Here is a 12268-nt window from a genome sequence, read left to right as displayed (position 1 = left end):
TTTATGAAACACCCCCCTTGGTATTTTATACCATTTCTGGAGCATTGTCCTATAAAGACTACAGATCTGAGCATGCGCAGAATTTGAGTCACCGATTGGCTGAACCTTTCACGGGTATTGATATCATTCCGCGAAGTTGAGATTAGAACATGGAGTGGATGGAATCAGCTGCGAAAAATAAACGACTTCGGCTCTCTGATATATTTAGAAATATTACAGACCAGATGATCACAAGAGTTTAAAGAGTCCTCGATTAAGCTGATCTGTTGCATTCGTCGCGTTTAGAGTTAGGTAACAGCTGTGTATTCTTCAAGAGTCGAGAGGTTGTTGGTGAAGTTTAACAGCTCAGGAAGAGCCATCATGTCGAAGGCAATCTTACTATGCTTCCTGCTCGTCGTAAGTGCGGGGAATTCTCTGCAAGCACAAAATGGTAAGCTGTCTTTGATACCTTCACCGTTATCCCTCATAGTTTCCGAAGATACATAACCATCAGTGTTATCCTTCCTGCAATACTTCCTATATTGTGATTGGTAATCAATCATGCTTTTAAAAATGTTAGTAGTTTAATAAGTTAGTTAGTTATTGAATTTGAATTGAATTTCTTTATTGTTATGCACAAAATAAAATGAAGGCATAAAAATCGTCTTACGGTTCACATTTGTATAAAATATAACATTAACATGTCATAAACAAATAACTACAAATAACATAAATAACATAACAATGTAATATAATTTAACCTCTCTGTTGAGAGCCAGGGGAATTATTTGATTATTTGTACTCCCCTGGCTCCCAACAGACAATACTGACTTAAATACATTGCAGAAAATGTACATGACAACAATCAATGTCATATCACATATAAATAGAACAAGTCACAACAAAGATCTCAAATCAATTATTCATTAACTGTTAAAAAATTCCAGATAAAAACTGTTTATTTTGGGTAGCAGACATAAACTAAATGTACATCATACTGGATGGCAAAGAGGAAAGACAATAGAGAGAACGAGAGAGAGAAAGGGAGAAAGGGAGAAAGGGAAAGGAAGAGAGAGAGAGAGAGAGAGAGGGGGAAGAGAGAGAGAGAGTGTGTGGAAGAGAGGAACAGTTCAGTGTGATATGAGGCATATACAATTTCACTCAAAACATTGCTTTGTAATAGACATTATTTATATTGCACCTGTGCTTAGTACTGTTACATATTATATGAAACGCTGCTATGCATGCCAAGAAGTACAAATACAACTGTATGCTAGTAACATGTACATATAGATGGTAGATACATTGTACAGTTGAAAGAAGAAAATTGATGTCAGATAGAAGAGGCTAGAAGAGAGACAAGAAAGAAAGAAGAAGAAAGAAGAAAGAAAAGTGGAGAAAAGGAAAGAGAGGAAAGAGAGGAAAGAGAGGAAAAGGAGGAAAAGTGCGGTGTGAGATATTGAAAATTGAATTGAATTGATGAGTCCACATGTCACTCACAACCAACCACCCAACCACATAACAGCAGGGAGAACCCCCTCCCCCTTGACCTTATAAAAGCCGACCCATCTTCACCCCCTGTACTTCCAGGATATGAAGAGAGAGAGAGAAAATCAGAGAGAGAGACAGACAGACAGAAAGAGAGAGACATAGAGAGAGAGAGAGGGGGGGTGGAGAGATATTATGTAGGATAGAGAGAGAGAGAGAGAGAGAGAGAGAGAGAGAGAGAGAGCAGAAGAAGAAAGAGGAGAGAGAGAGAGAGATAGAACGAGAGGGTAGGGGATCGTACTCGGGGGGTGGACAGGGTCATTCATCTACAGAAATTGTTGTTAAACACTTTCATTGCACTTGGGAGAAAGGACCTGCCGAACCTATCAGTTCTTATTCTAGGTAACCTAGATAGTCAGTTAGTTAATTTGTTGGTTACTACCGATAGAAGTTGTACACCTCTCTGTTGTCTGCACCTTCACCTGCTGTCACAACACATCCCATCCCAGTATAGCTTGGAAAGCTGCTACAGGGATTACCTCATCAAGTATCAAGACAGTGTCAAGTTCAGACACCGCCATCAAAATCAAGCGACTCGCTCATGATGGTGGTGTCACGTGTTTACAAATTCTGTTAATTGTAAAATGTTAATTTACCATAATTAAAATTGCGTTTGACACATAAAGAAAATACACAATTATTGACCGCAGAAATAAATTCAAACAAACAAAAAAGGAACGAACAAAAACTTAGTTAATATTTTTAGTTTGTTAGTTAAACGCTTAATTAGTTAGTCAATCATGACAAAGATGAAAAATCATTTATCGAATTCATCTGACATCGTCACTAATATGCGTTCGACTCACATTAATGGGAAATGTATCAATCAAAAAGCTGCTCTTTTATTCAAACATTTCAGATGCTAATGCTGACGCTTGGTGGTATTCTTCCAGTTACCGTAAGTATACAACTTTTTTTAATTTTTTTTTAGAGAAAAGATATTAATAAAGAATGTTGATAAGTCATAGGAGAGAGAGAGAGGAAGATATTTATAGAGAGAGAGGTAAGTGAAAAATCGCACCACCCCCCCCCCTTGAGCGCCAGGGGGGGGGGGGGGGAGAACCTCCAAAAAAAGGTAAAATTGAAACGTGTTTTTACACGTTTTTTTTATCCCAGGGGGGTGGGCCGGGCCCCCTGGATCCGCCACTGCTTGTATTACCATAATTGTATTAAAGTAGATATTCATTGATTTTAAAAACTAACTTTATTTTCATTATTGCAAAGTTGAAACTTTGATTCGACAAGGATATCAAAATTCAATGCTTGGAAACATTCGAAGTAATGATTATTATAAATAACAAAAACGCTTAAATACAGCCCCGGCATAGCACCTGAAGAGCTCTCCGAACGCTGCTGAGATGTGTGAGATCACAGTATGGACATGACTTGCACAAGCAGACGATGTCCCATGACATCTCACAAATTTTCAGTGCCTGTGTTTTCATCTTCTCTTGAGTTCTTTCTCTTACTTCAATACCGTCAGGCTAAATGTATAATCTATTGCCTCACTCTAAACCCCGCGCATGGTTTTATTTTGATGACAAATGCAGCGCTACAAAAATAAAGGAATCTGTCGCTTGTAAACAAAATAAGACGCCATGTATATTCAGCTGCACACACCGGGGTATGTTCGGCGTTTCAAGAGGGAACAAATGCCGTCCTTAATTATCATTCCGGGGGTTTTTCAATTTGAAAGTCTGGTTTATTTGATCGTTAATTAACCCCTATCCTGTGTATTACAAGCAAAAGATTTTAGTTATCAGAATCGGGTCATATCCCCTTTGAATGGTTTGACATGCCATTACATTTATATACACTAAACTCATTATAATTTGAGAAATAATAGCTTTGCAATTATGTTCATTCTCTATGGGATGTCGTCTGCTTGGGCAGTGTTGGTCCATAATAGTGACGTCATTAAAACATCGTTATTTTTCCGGCGAATCTCTCGTATATCCCAGCTGCTATGGAGGTGGTTGTATTTTTATTTTTTATAAATCACCCGATATGTAGTTGACCTAAAACTTGTACGATGGTCATCAGTGAGCTTACCAGTTTCTAGTGATACATTAGTTGACATATTTGTGATCTTCTTTGAATTTCACCTTTAAGCGAATTCGTTTTCACTGGTTGCCTGCCGTAGCAACAGACGGAATTAACAAAAGTCTTAACTCCGTTTCGTTGACAATCAGCCGTAGACGAAAGACTTCATGCATGGCTGATTGTCAACGAAACGGAGTTAAGACTTTTGTTAATTCCGTTTGTTGCTACGGCAGGCAGCCAGTGAAAACGAATTCGTTTGATAAAATTATGGAAATGCAAGCACTACTTTTATAAACAAACAGAATCTTGTCATTCCTTGCTCAATTTTCCTGATTGACGTGTCATATGAAATGGCAGAAACTCAACCTTCTAGAAATTTGATTTTCTCTTTGAAATTCAGATACCGTCCTCCAAATGACTTTTGGTTTCCTCTCTTCAAATTGATCTTAATCACTTATGCGTGAAATATGCATCAGAGTTGAATTAAATGAAAGAGGAGGATATAAGATTTACAGATATGTGTCATTTATTAATTATAAATGTGAATAAGTTATGATAAAACATCGCTAATTCTCGGTTTCGTTTTTTCTGGGACGCACTGTATAAGCAGCGCAATTGGTGAATTTATAACCTGAGAATGTATGAGCTAAGAGTATGTTAAACAAAAATGGACTGTAAAGAGGGAGATATAAAGTCGAATGATTTGATGAAACGATAGAGAGAGAGAGAGAGAGAGAGAGAGAAGGGAATAAATTGGGAGACAGGTGCCAGAATAAATACTCTGACGAATAGGTGATCTGGGAAGGCAGGTAATATGCCAACCCGTCATTATGCATCCCCCGATCCCCCCACCCCATTTTTAATTTGATATTGTCTAACTTCATTTTTGTGAAAAGTTTTAATAATATTCGAGCAAGAAAAATAAAATGATATTTGAATTTGATCTCACGCAGTACCATTTGGTACTTATTCCATACAGTGCATACTTTGTGCATAATAATTATATGTGACTTGTTTGATATTTCAGCTCTTATACCATTCACTAACCTCGTTACTGACAGAGAGACAACTGGTAAGATTAATTTTATATTCCGAAATGATTCGCTATATCTTTTGAACTGAATTTTAGTTTATTAACAACAACACATCATAATAATGACATTATAATTATGAGCAATCATACAATGCAAAGAATATACATAAAGGAAGAGTAATATTGATTGAACAGTAATGGTTTTAAAACGATATTTAGACATAGATATGCATACTATTTAATGCACAAGATATACACATAATAATGTATTACTAATAGGTGAAGTCGTTAATGGGGACTAGAAGTTAGCACAAGCGCTAGTCGAGCCCAGTTCCATTCTTTGGCAAGTTTTTTTTAAAACATATGCTTCTAATAACTTGTTTGCTTTGTATTTACATAGATTATATACACACAAATACAGTATCAAGTAACTTTTTTGCATTTCTAAAAGAAGAAAAAAGTAAGAGCGCTAAAGAATTATAATGTAAGATAACAAATCGTTGAACAAATACAATCATTGGTATGTTAATGAAGTGAAAAGGACGTATTAATAAAAACAAGACTTAAAATCATACAGATGTGCGTAGATGCGCAAATCTTGTAAAATCTTGGGGGCAGACATAATCATTAACAATACACTAGGGGTAGTTCAATAGGCCTGCAAAATAAAGAATAAATGCACAACGATGTGCAATTTATTTTATAGTTTCCATTAACTCTCTAAAAAAAAAAATGTAAAAAAAAATGAATAAAACATGCATGTTTTGGGGTAAATCCAACATTAGGTAAATTCTACCCAATATTGGGTTAAAATTTTGTACAGTGACTTCTACGATTGTACAGCGAATATACATGTAGTATCCAACCTTAGACAGTAAAAAGGAGAAGATTGCTGCAGAGAGAATATTCATTTTATGGGGGCTTCTAAGAGACAAGACAAAGGGCAGTAGACTATGTGTACAACTTAGTGAGTGTGTATTGTATAGAAAAATAATGAGTAGATGAAAAAGTTCCCAATGAAAGATTCAGATTACTAACTTCTACGGTTGTTTAGCATAGGTGGATATCATAATAACATTAACACAATAAATATTCATTGAGTTATGCCTAATCAATTTGTTCCCCTTCCAGATGGGCCACAACCCGACCCAACCACCATCACCCCTTCAGGTAAGATGAATGAAGAAATTATATCATTAATCTCCGTCACGTGCATTGTGATGATTTCCTTAACTAAAGCGTCTGATATTCTATCGCTTAAGAATTAATAAATAAGATTAACTTTCCGACATCAACTGGCAATTGATAAGGTTTGATCAGAGCGCCTAAAATGTATCAATTTCTTTCAAGGCAGGGGGAGGGGCGCTTGTAAAATGGCGACTAGCTGGAATGCTCCCCAGGGAGTGGAAAATGTGCATACATTGTGTTGCGGGTAAGCCTGAATCCGATGACCGGGTTAATAATTATGTTCCGCGCCTCGAAACAAGGTATTAGGCGCATTATAAATATGAGCTATTAATATTATTATTCCCCGTGCTGTAATTGGAATTTAAATTTGAAGTCTATCTGCACTAGTTTGGCCGGGAGGAATTAGACCTCCCTACATGGTCACTGACAGGTTGTTATCTCATCAAATCAGCTCTCAATTAGCATAAGAAACAGGGGACCATGGGGGACCAATGATCACCACTTAGGCATCGTTGCTATAAGAGGTCGCAAGGAGCTATAAGTAGTGCAGCGGGGCTTTAAATCAACATTTTAATCTGAATTTCAATCTGAATTTTCTCCGATGGCCACCACCATCATCCACAGGAGCCACCGTATCTTGTGAGAGCACATCCATGACGGTTCTCCTCGACCGAGCCCTGCTCGAGAATAACGGTGATGCCACTGACGTCCACTACGAAGACCAGAGCTGTGTCGGCTACGACTACACCGGAGGTCGCATAGCGGTCACGACCAGATATGACGACTGCGATACAGTGTCCGAGGTAAGATAGGATTCTTAATAACCTGCCCTGTAATCTGAGGAGAATCACAATTAACTTGTGATGTGGGGGAGGGGGGGGGGGGGGGTGGCGGGTATCAGAAGGAATACACTCTTATTTCCACAGCGTCAAATTTCACTCTAAATGGCGTCAGCTGGGAGTCAACTCTATTCCTAGTTAAAGTGACACGGAAAAGGAGTCATCTTGACTCTGAATTGAGTCAATTCTCAGCTGATGCCACACAATCCGAGTCAAATTGATTCGGAATCCGTGTCACTTTAACTAGGAATAGAGTTGACTCCCAGCTGACGCAATTTAGAGTGAAATTTGACGCCGTGGAGATAAGAGTGTAGTAGTACGTTTGCATTCTAGAGAGCATGTAGGAAGCTGTTGCGTATAACCTCACTAGATTTTAATACTCGGGGGGGGGGGGGGTTGTTTTCTAGATGGTGGCCCCTAAACCGGTATCTGGACAACCCGCGTGCTGTACATTATACTGCTCTAAATGCTGCCTTGGCAAAATTAGACTATTTAAAGGCCCTATACATTGACATTATTGGCTATAAATTGCCAACTCAATCTAACTTGATATTCTTGTTATCTTCTCCCAATTTTTTTTCCTAAGCAAACTGCTGATGTCATCAAGTACTCCAACGTCGTGACGTACTTCAAACCGACGGGTGAAAACGGATCGCTGATCACGCGTGATTTCCGCCTCAAGATCCCCGTCACTTGCGAGATCAAACGCCGCAGTCTACTCGGTAGCTCCTTCAAGCCCAAACTCGGCATCGTGAGCTTCAGCGAGACTGGTTACGGTAACTTCTCGCTCACTCTTGACCGCTACTCCGATATCTCCTTCACCTCGCCGGCACCCGACCCAGACGCGCTCGTGTATCTGGGGGAGACGCTGTTCTTCGGAGTGACCCTAGACGCGGTTTCTGAGCTGACGTTGTTTATTGACCGCTGCTGGGCAACGCCCGATGTCTACCCGATGAACCCGATCGAATTTATATTCGTTAAAGATGGGTAAGTATAATAAAGTCAGTGTTTCCTTCTGCTTCTAATTTTTTATTTTTTATTTTAATTGAGAAAGGGGGGGGGGGTAGATTTGTTGAAATTGTGACCATACGATGTGCACAAGACGTTCTCTGGTATAAGATACAAACTTACTTCTTTTCTTGTCTTTCACCTTTGATGTCATTTAATTTTAGTCTCTATTTTTATCTTCTTTCCATTTTTCATAATCTTCTCCTTATTTTGTTTTTAATTTCAAGTCATCATTCCGATTTCTACTTCTTTTTACATTATATTTCTAAATAAAGTTAGCCTTTGATTTTTTTTTTTTGATTTTTTTTTTTGTTGATTTTTTTTAATTTGATTTTTTTATACTAATGCACTGATTTCCCTCCCTTTTTCTTATTTCTTCCTCTTCCTCTTTCGAGAAATCGCATCTATTTTTTCTTTGCTGTATTCATTTCTACTCCTGATTCTCTGTAGTTATTATTTTCATTTTAAGAAAAAACAATTATCAGTCCCTTTCGATAACTCTTACATGTTTTTTGCTCTAATTTTTATTTCTATATTCTTTCATTTTTTTTACACAGATGTGGACTGGATCCTACCGTAGGCTTTCATGACATACAGCGTTTAATTAAAGGATTCTCTATCGATGCTTTTGCTTTCATTGGCGAATATCCAGAGGTAAGAATACACATCATATCTAATTCGGAAATTCTGGGGGAAATATCAGCTTAAGGGCATATCCAGAAATGGATACACGGAGGCGGGATCCTTTCGACGATTTTTCTGGACGCCGGTGCGTATAGCCACTTAGCCAGTTATGTTGGAATTGACCAGTCCTTTATTTCAGAAAGTGCCTTTTTTGTTGATGCATCTTCACTTTAAAATACGCCATGTTTTGTACACAGAGAAGGGGGATATTGGAAGGCGCATGGATTTGCCTGAGAGGATTCCTTTGGTGCCGCCACCATTTTGTATTAACAATATAATTATATTCAATTCATTCAAATTCTAATTTTATTGATTTCAATCCAAACAGATAGAATCATTCTCATTTTTGTTAGATTTAATAACAAATTTCAAAGTTATAGTGCAACATAGGGTGTAAGAGTAAAGATAAAAATAACCAGGAATGACTCAAATTAAATTTGAAGTTTGTACGACATTGCAACAACTAGTCCAATATAATTATGCACTATATTGCACCATAGCCACTGATAATGGAAAGAGCTTCCATTATAAAGGTGTGTATCAATGCTTTACGGGAATTTTTGTTCAAATAATATGAATAACCGTTAACAGCTATATTTTCATGATTGACAATTAAAACTGTAACTTTTGATCATCCTATCATACAGGTATACCTTCATTGTGACGTGCTTGTTTGTGATACCGACCCCGCATCCCGCTGCTCACAGGGTTGTGTAACCAGAGCCAAACGTAGCGCAGCCGGGCAGCCTCGGGGTTCGAGCTCCAAGCCACACACCATCTCTAACGGACCCATGTCTGATCAAGCTGCTGCTGGTTCAAGCTCAATGGGTGAGTTAATTGCACTCGAAAACAGGGGCGATGTCGCGATGATAACACTATCAGAATATAATGTTATCATCAGCTCCTAAACAACAAAGCACACCCCCCCCCCCCCCCCTCCCCAAGGGGGGGGGGGGGAGAAAGGCAATTTAATAGAATGGATATTGTTTTTAAAAAGAACAGTAACTTGGTCTAACTGATAACCGGTTTCATCTTTTGTCTACTTCACTGAATTAACAAAAATATGATAACGTATGATAGAATCTCTTAACAGTTTTGTTGAAATAGCGCCACCTTTGTGCCCAAATTTAAAATATGAAATTTATGTCTAACAAAAATTATCGTCTCTACGTTATAACACGTATTGCTGTCATTTGTTATTATCATTCATTCAGAAATTTACGGAACAAAAGAAAACATTAACGAACGAGAAAACAATTTTAATCACAATAACATTCAGAGTAGAGGAGAATTAAAACTGTTACTTTAAAAAACACCAAATTTAATAATTGTTTTGCTCTCCTCTAGACACTTCATGGTTGGCGAACCCAGTCAACATGATGCTGGTGGCAGCCGCTGGTTTCTTCATCACCATGGTTGCTATGGTAACGGTGAAAAAGTTGAGATCAAGTTCTAAAGCCTCTAAAGGATACAGCCGTCTGCAGACTGAAGGTGAAGTCGAAGCTTAGAAAGAGGAGAAGAAAGAAGAACAGGGAGAAGGGGGAGGAGGAGATGAAAGAAGAAAAAAGAGAGGAGATCAGATGAATGATGATGATGATGATAAAAATGATGGAGAAGATTAATGAGACATCAAGTTGGGATGACACATGCTTTTCTGGTCATTAATCAATTATCTCGCAAATGGCATATCTCTTGAATATCATGCATATATCATTAGAGAGTAATATGACATTTATAATTTGTATGTTGAAACGAAATTAAATAATGATTATATACAGATTTCGAAAATAAAAATAAAACGTTCTACAGTTATATTTCAGTTAACCTCTAGCTTTTTATAAAGACAACTTTTGTGATTACGTCTATGATAGTCACACTTCTGGCTATGTAGTTTTTTTACAAACGATTAACGATTAACGAAATGCTTAAGCCGGTACACCTCCTGCAAGAAGGTGTACCTATCCTATCACTATGTATCCCTTTTTCTTTCCCACACTATTTCCCATATTCTCTCTCTCTCTCTCTCTCTCTCTCTCTCTTTCTCTCTCTTTCTCTACCTTTCTCTAGCTACTTCTTATTCCCTCGCTCTCTACTACCATCTTTCTCACCTCTTTTTGACAGTGTTTTACTGCATCTATACGCTTTTTTTTTCTTCGACGCTGATAAAAAAAAGTTCTATGCCATGATGTTTAGTTTCCTTTTCATTGCTCCATTTGGTAGGATGCTGCCATTGCAATTATCAGTCTGCTATTGAATTGTGCTAAGAGTGACTGCAATAATTAAATCGACGTTGAATAAAAACCAATTGTTATTATCCATAGGCCTACATGACATTAAACTTTCTTTCAAAGAAAGCGATGTATGAAAATATAGATTTTTTCTTCTAAATTTGGTAATCTGTTTTCGCCTTTTGTAATCGTTTCATCACTATGCGAAAAATATCTCACTTGAAAATAAATTCTATCCGAATTGTTGATTAAAGAGACTTCGTTCAATATGTGTATGTGAGAACGATTGTTTAAAAGCTGTGTCACTTATAGAATCTGTATTCCTTTCCTAAGAACAAAACAAAAAACGAACAAAAACAATTAAAGAACAAACAGATAACTTTCAAGCAAGAATAATTGTTCATGGTTATACTTTCTTTAATTGATTTGATTTATTTTCTTCTGAATTCCATATAAATACTAACAATTTTCGGTAACTTAACGAACATAAAATTCTAAGAAATACTTTCTGACAAGCAATCATATATAAAATTATTATAGAAAAAATGAAAACAAAGATAAAATATCAAATTATCATATTTCATAAAACTTTATGAATTAGGCCTAAAAAAAAGAGATGTTGTGTTGCCCTTTGCGACCGACCCAACAATTTCGAGATCTACGGTCGGCTTTTTAAAAAAACCGTTTTTTAGTAAAAAAAAAAAATGTATCAAAGCATTCAAAACTGAGAAATATCAGTTTACAAAAAAAAGTAAAAAAACAACAACAATCCGACCGACCGACCCATGTTTTGGCACCTAATGGGCAATACAACATCTTTTTTGTAGGCCTTATTTGAGAAAGAAGGACTGCCATTGTAAGCAAATTGCTTGGAAATATGACAGCCCAAAACAAATTGTATTAATTAGACGAATATAATTATATTTATTGAGCAGAATGGACAATATTGTGATGATGTTGATGATGATGATGATGATGATGATGTCCTTTAATACAGCCTAAACGGGTCTCTGTTCTGTTCTAAATGTATTATCAAATCAATGGAGAATCGTCGTATTTTAATATGAGCTTTTGCAATGATTCAACTATCTGTTGTTGATTGGTCACGAATAACTGACTGTACAGATGTAAATGAGGCATGGTCAATATTTCAACATGTTTTTATCTCAAATTTGAATATGATAGCGCCACTGAAACGGATAAGAATAAAACAAAGATCAGAAACTTGGGTGACTAAAGATATTCTTTCCCTAATTCAAGAGAGAAATATAGTATACAAAAAATGGAGGAAAAGAGCAAAAGATGAGAAGCTCTATAAAAGATACAGAGTATTAAGAAATATGGTCCAAAGAGAGGTGAAAAAGGCTAAACTCGATTACTTACAAAACAAGATAGAAGAAAATAAACAAGATTCGAAAAAACTTTGGCAGAATCTAAAAAGCTTAGGATTGAAAAATAAGAAGCGAAAAGAACAAGAATCTGTCATTAAAATTGATGGGGAATTATGTCATGATAAGATGGCCATCGCTGATGAATTCAATTCTCATTTCACAAATGTGGCTGCCAAATTAGTAGACAAACTCCCCCCTTCCAAAGACTTTTTCAGCGCAGACAATGATTGTATTCGTGACTTTTACGAAAGAAAAGGTGTACGTGAAAACAGCTTCGAGTTATTACCAATCAGTGAACAATTTGTTTTCAAAGAGTTACGTAAGTTG

At 36.9% G+C, this 12268-nt stretch overlaps 1 protein-coding gene across 1 annotated transcript; it reads left to right on the top strand.

Annotated features, from left to right (window-relative positions):
* The first annotated feature begins 210 nt into the window (after positions 1 to 210).
* LOC757132 (ZP domain-containing protein) lies at positions 211 to 10797 on the top strand. The gene is made up of 9 exons (XM_011677553.2): positions 211 to 430; positions 2387 to 2425; positions 4598 to 4642; positions 5735 to 5773; positions 6416 to 6594; positions 7217 to 7617; positions 8196 to 8292; positions 8970 to 9150; positions 9670 to 10797. Exons 1-9 carry the CDS (start codon positions 361 to 363, stop codon positions 9828 to 9830), a joined length of 1212 nt encoding a protein of 403 aa, XP_011675855.2. The 5' UTR covers positions 211 to 360; the 3' UTR covers positions 9831 to 10797.
* The last annotated feature ends 1471 nt before the right edge of the window (positions 10798 to 12268 follow it).

The sequence above is a fragment of the Strongylocentrotus purpuratus genome, unplaced genomic scaffold, assembly GCF_000002235.5.
Source record: "Strongylocentrotus purpuratus isolate Spur 01 unplaced genomic scaffold, Spur_5.0 spur5_scaffold_4, whole genome shotgun sequence".
Taxonomy (NCBI): Eukaryota; Metazoa; Echinodermata; class Echinoidea; order Camarodonta; family Strongylocentrotidae; genus Strongylocentrotus; species Strongylocentrotus purpuratus.
The sequence above is the reverse complement of the archived record's forward strand: the minus strand, read 5'-3'. Positions and strand labels throughout refer to the sequence as shown.